This window comes from Solanum tuberosum, unplaced genomic scaffold, assembly GCF_000226075.1.
Source record: "Solanum tuberosum cultivar DM 1-3 516 R44 unplaced genomic scaffold, SolTub_3.0 scf00312, whole genome shotgun sequence".
In the NCBI taxonomy this organism is placed as follows: Eukaryota; Viridiplantae; Streptophyta; class Magnoliopsida; order Solanales; family Solanaceae; genus Solanum; species Solanum tuberosum.
This window is the reverse complement of record NW_006239237.1, coordinates 359,687-365,689: the sequence shown is the minus strand read 5'-3', so window position 1 is coordinate 365,689 and position 6,003 is coordinate 359,687. Positions and strand designations below refer to the sequence as shown.

The 6,003-nt window shown below is 32.9% G+C and overlaps 1 protein-coding gene across 2 annotated transcripts; it reads right to left on the bottom strand.

Annotated features, from left to right (window-relative positions):
- Nucleotides 1-1,234: 1,234 nt before the first annotated feature.
- Nucleotides 1,235-5,427, bottom strand: LOC102582799 (protein DETOXIFICATION 18-like). 2 transcript variants are annotated; one of them, XM_006359976.2, is made up of 7 exons: nucleotides 5,010-5,427; nucleotides 3,799-4,346; nucleotides 3,115-3,201; nucleotides 2,963-3,019; nucleotides 2,045-2,283; nucleotides 1,636-1,754; nucleotides 1,235-1,433 (listed from the first exon to the last, which is right to left on the bottom strand). In XM_006359976.2, the coding sequence occupies exons 1-7, from the start codon at nucleotides 5,286-5,288 to the stop codon at nucleotides 1,299-1,301; spliced, it is 1,464 nt and encodes a 487-aa protein (XP_006360038.1). In that variant the 5' UTR covers nucleotides 5,289-5,427; the 3' UTR covers nucleotides 1,235-1,298. The 2 variants fall into 2 exon arrangements, with proteins under 2 accessions (XP_006360038.1, XP_015170155.1); XM_015314669.1 differs by having other exon boundaries at nucleotides 3,799-4,076.
- Between the last annotated feature and the right edge of the window lie 576 nt (nucleotides 5,428-6,003).

Below are 6,003 nucleotides of genomic sequence, written 5' to 3'. Positions count from 1 at the left end.
AATGTTCTTTTTAAATATTTCTTCGGTTCCATTTTTATTATATCGTTTTAGCTCTTTTTACATATATTTAAAACGTAATAAATAAATGTATATTTTATTATGTTTTTCTATTTAATAAAAGTAGATTGATTTTTTCCCTAAAACATTGTGCATTCTTATTGCTATTTCTTTAATATTAAAGATATATTCAATAGCAATGATTAACTTTAATCTTGAATTTATTGGCCAAAACATATTTGAACTGTTTTTTTCTCTCACTAGTTTCCTACACAACTATCAATTGATCACTTATTCTTCCTGAACTACACCACATATGATCTATCATTATGTATTAAAACACACTTAAAAATTGATTAAGCTAACTATCAGTTATTTCTTTTCCTACGTGAAATGTAATATAATAATTTTCTTATGTTATGCTTAGAGGCACTTATAAAATTTAAAAGTTTTAGTTAAGAATGGAAAGATAATCACCCCACAACAACCTTTATACATATATTAGTAAAATTAATTAAATAAAAAATATAAAGGAGTCCTGCTTATTCTTTTAAATTAAAATATAGTATTTTAGTCAAGTCAAGTTTTGGTTTATAAATATATATTTTTTTTAAAAAGACATGCGTTGTCTTCTTTATATATAGTATATAGTAAGTAATAGTAGGTAAAGTTTTAGTTAATGAAATATTTTTAAATTTATACAGGTTGAATTGGAGTTCAACTCATATGAAGGGCAAAACGTGCAATGTTATGTTGAATCTATGACTCATTTTAAATTATGTTAGACAATATCACCCATATTTTTTAATGGAGAATTTTCGCAAATAGTTATTATAATAAACTTAATTATGCTCCATAGCTATAGTTTGCATATTTACGGGTTGTAGCTACAGTTTAAGCTGTCTTGTTGATATAATTCGCAGGTTTGTATAATTTGCGGGTACGTTAGTATAATTAAGCTATTTTTGTATAAACTCGAAATAATGAATTTATACAAACACAAATATCTTAACTTTAAACAGTTGTACAAATTATATTATACAAATTATATATTATACAAATTTCGAATTATACAAACATGCGAATTATACAAACTAAAACACCCAAGCCGCGTAATTATAGCTAAAAGTAAGTCGCGAATTGTAATTAAGACAAACTGTAGCTATGTTAACTAATTAACTAGTATATATTTGCTTATCCGCGTAATTTCTCCTTTTTAAAATAGAAATAAAGCTAATTAATTAATCAATCAATCATCATATCTGAAGGAAAACTCAATAGGAATACTCATAAACTCATGCTTAAGCTAGGAGTACATTTTCTCTATTGCTATTTGTTGAAACTTCTGCTACTTTTCCCCATCTGGTCATCAATGTAAGTAGAAACAAGCCAGAAGATTGGCAGGCTAGACCACAAATCAAGCCCAACCATAAACCCTGCATCATATAATTTTCGAAAACAAATTATATTATCGTTGTAATTTAACCTGTTGTAGCAAGTTATCTACCTTATTTTCCAGGTTACTAGCTCCAATCATTATGAACAGTTATATGTAGTTTATCTTTTAGGTATTTAGTAGAGTTAAAACTCTCTTACATTGTCAGTGTATAGAAGTTATACTGGAAGTATAGAAGTTACCTGAGAATGCAGGTTGAACGTGAAAGCAAGGAGGCCGGCTATTGGCATACCGATGAAATAGAATGTCGCCAAGTTGATGCACATAGCCAAATGCTGCCATCCGCATCCCCTAGTAACCCCTGAACAATTCATTTACAAGTTTCGTTATAGCTCGTTCTACTGAATGTATAAAACTAAAAATACTGACTCACGCGCGAGCACACACAAGCATAGTGCATTGCAACAACAACAACATATCCAGTGTAATCCCACAAGTGAGGTTTGGGGTATGCAAACCTTACCCCTATCTTGGGAGGTAGAGAGGTTGTTTCAAGGGGGGAAAATCAAAGCATGTCGGAAAAAAAAAAGAATTAACAGGAGTGAAGAAAGTCATGGTGCATAGTGCATTGCAGCTATGTAAAACTTTAACCTGAGAGGATTCCTTGAATGAAATCGAACACAAAGGAGATTAAGAGGAGAGGTGTCATGGAGGCAAATTTGTTAATTATCTCCGCGCTATCACTGAAGAGGCTAGCCCAGACATTATGACCTAAAAATAGAGCCAAATCAACTGCAATGGCAAGAAGAACAGATAGCTTGAGAGTAACAAACATAGCATGCTTAGCTTTATCAGGATTTCCAGCTCCTAACTCGTTTGCCACCCTAGTGCTGCACGTTGAAACATAATTAAGTAAATACAAGTACGTTTTCTCTCTCTATATCTGGTCACATAATTCTACATAGTACCAGAGCAAGCAGGTCCGAAGTTCAAATTCACCGTCATTCGTGATCAAAAAGAGTTTTTGCGTTCGAGCCTTAGTCATCCGTTTAAAAAGAACCATCCGCATGTTAAGGGGTTGAAGCATAATCAAATAAATAAAGGTATGCTATCTCTAACAATTTAAACATTTAGATGTGATTGTCACAAATCAACACTATGGGATTGTTTAGTAGTTGGTTTGCAGGTGAGTTATGCAGGTATTAAATCCGACATAAGTAATACCATGTTTGGTAGCTCGTTAGGAGGTAAGTTATTCAGGTATAAAATTAAGGCATATGGTGTTTGGTTTGCAATTTACAAACCCGCATAACTAATACACGTATAAGTAATGAGTGAATCTATGAATTATTTTGTGTAGGATAAAACATGGAATATTTAAACCCTGCATAACTAATACATGTATAAAATTATACATAGATTCACTCATAACTAATCTATATATTACTACTACCTGCATAACTCTAACCGACTACCAAACGTTTTTCGCATTCGTATTTGGTATCAGTAACAAAACTGAGGGGGAAGAGGGGGGTCAGAATTATGTCAATTTTTTGTTGGTAACATTACCTTGCAGCTGCACTCAGACCATAAGATATCATGTAAGCTATGTTTTGTGTATTTACACTGAAAGGTCATAAACCAAAACAAATTGGTGTCAGAAACTAAAACTCAGTCTTCAAAATCATGAAAATGTGTTGTTGAAAAGGACAGAAGCTTACCACATAGCTACAACAGAAGTAGTTGTTCCTGAGTTTGGCATCAAACCAGCCAATAACACAAGAAGCTCAAAAGCCCAGTACTCCAAGCTGGTATACATCAAATTAGGAAATTATTAGTACGACTAGGATGACAACGCGTTTCATTCTGTGAGGATTTAACTTATACTCACCGACAGTGTGATGAAAATTTTAGGCATAATACATAAACAGACACTCAAACTTGGCCTCAGTAAGCAAGTAAGCACTTTAACTTTGAAAGTGCACAATTAGACACCTCAACTGACAACTAAACGCTCCACCTCGTCCTCACTGTGTCCTTTCTTGTGGAAACCTAATGCTGAAGCGACACATAAATTTTTGAGGTGTTTAGATGATCATTTTGTAAGTTTGAGTATTTAATTAACAGAAAGGAGACAAGATGAAGTGTGTAGATGTGCATACTCAAAGTTAGAGTGTTTACTCGCCAGCTGAGGTCAAGTTTGAGTGCTTGTTTAAATACTATGCCAAAATTTTATATTAGCAATGTGAGTTAACCTGCTATAGAAGGTTACTAGTCTTATTTTACAAGTAACTAATTTTACTCGTTATGATTTGTTGCATGTAATCGCCTTTGTGTAAAAAAACGGTTTATGAACATATAAGTTAACTCTTCTTGTAATAACAAAATTTACAGTTAATTCTTACCATACCATGGCAGCAGAGGGCAAAGCCAACTTCAAGTTTGTAAGGATATGATGAAATGGCTCGAACGAGAGACCATCTCTCCAGATATGGTTGAATCTCTTCGAAAGGAGCACGTATAGGCCCAACGTGAGAAGTGAGATCCAGATCGAAATAGAAGCCGCTAATGATGCTCCTTTAAAAGCAAGACCTGTCCAATGAACCAAGGCATAGGAAATCCCAATGTGGATGACTAAAGATCCAACTGAACAGAAAGCCAGAGGCATGATGATCGACTGTGCCTGAAGAGATCTCAAAATGTTTTGCAGAAAACTATATGCAAACAATCCAGGAATGAGGAACCTCAAAAATACACCGGCTTCTCTAGCTATGTCAGGATCTTGATGAAGTAAAATCAGAATCATATCAGAATACCACCAGATGGCAGAAATCACCACAGAAAAGAAGAACGATATGATGCATGATGCCTGCAAATGTATCCCCAACATTCTGTACATTTTTGCTCCATACCCTTGTCCGCATAATGTCTCAAGTGCACCACTTAGACCAACCTATAGACTGTTCACTAACAAGTTTAAGACTTGCTTCAGTAAGATTGGAAGCACAGTGCATCATGTAAAAGTTGGATTCTTATCTTAGACATGCTCATTTTCGGGCAAGCACGATCTCTTTGAATATTTTAAACACTTGCATAGAACATTAATACAAGAAAAGTTGCATAGCTAATCATCATTTTGTTAAGATCTGCAAACAGTTCTACTCATTCCAAGAACTACTCTTCACTCTTTAGCACCTAAACAATTACCATTTTGTTAGAGTTCAGATCCTCATTTGAGTTTCATACGTGATCTATTAGCTGTTCAAGTTTCCTACCTAAACTATCAGCAACTATTTATCAAAACACACCTCAACTACCCATCGTCCCTTTGTCCTACCTGAAAGATGAGTGATATTTTAGGTAGGAAAACTAAAAGAGAACAATTGATAGTTGGAGTGTGTTCCGATAAATAGTTAGTAATATTTTAGGTAGGAAACTCGCACGCCTGATCGTTTATGTATGTTTTTGACCGTTAACTCTTATATATACTAAAAGTGTAATGAATTTTTCACACAATTACCTTTTTAAGTGATCCGATTATATAAATATTTTCTCATCATCAATGCATAAAACTTAAAAGTTGTAATCTACAACAGAGCAATAAGTTTTTACATACCATGAAACTGAAACCAGTAACCATAGCCCATGAATTAGCAAGATTTGATGCAGCCAGCTCGAGTTTCCCGAGGTGTCCGGCGAACATGACGGAAACAAGGTTGATGAAGTAGAAACAACTGTTCACTACAATCATTGGCAATGAAAATAACATCTGATTCTTAGCTTCTTCTACGTCGATCAACTTTGCACACCAACTGTTCGATGAAATGCCTGACGACGATGATGATGATCCTAACAGGGGACTTTTCGGACCGGATGAACAATTCTCCGAAGCCATTTTTTCTGATTTTTTTTTTTTTTTTTTTTGGGGCTCTGCCCTGAAAAGTCTACAATGAGGTCTTTTTGATTGGGAAACAGGCTACCATGTAATTTGGTTACGTAATCAGATCTTCGTTTTTACATATAAGAGATATAATAATTATGTAATCGAGATTTTCATTTTTACAAGTGAGAGATTCGAAAAAGAAATATTTTCTTCTGTTTACTACTCTCTTGATCCTTATTTACTCGTTAAATATTTCTTAATCAATTAATAGGGTAAAATAATAAATTAATAAACTGATCATTGTTTCTCTAATAAACGTGTCAAATCAAAATTTGATAATCTAAGAGATTTGATTTCATATTTGATTTGATAGTCTTTTAAGAATTAATCATTTCTCGATGAAAAGATAAAAATAAAATTATGATTCCGCCTCTTATATAATAATTTCTCATCGCTATCAAATTGAATACGAAATAAAATTATTTATCTGTTTATCAACTCCCAACTTGTCAAATTAAATGTAGCACTACTTTCTATGATCTTGACTAAAATGAAGTACTCTGATCCATTCAATTTATATTATTTTATTTTAATTTGATATAGGATTTTTAAAAGTACTAAAAGAAAAATTGAATTTTATATGTGAAATATATTAAAATGTATTTTATTTTATAGTTTTAACTTTTTAGAGTTAAAGAATTGCTATAAATACTTTCCGTTTTAAATA

Bases quoted from the DNA above. Each gene is read 5' to 3' on its own strand.
- LOC102582799 (XM_006359976.2), bottom strand. From the start codon at position 5,288: ATGGCTTCGGAGAATTGTTCATCCGGTCCGAAAAGTCCCCTGTTAGGA. The intron at 2,284-2,962 runs GTAATGTTACCA...TTCAACGTGCAG, and splicing joins GGTCTGAGTGCAGCTGCAAG to CACTAGGGTGGCAAACGAGT. The intron at 1,755-2,044 runs GTTAAAGTTTTA...TGAATTGTTCAG, and splicing joins CATTCAAGGAATCCTCTCAG to GGGTTACTAGGGGATGCGGA.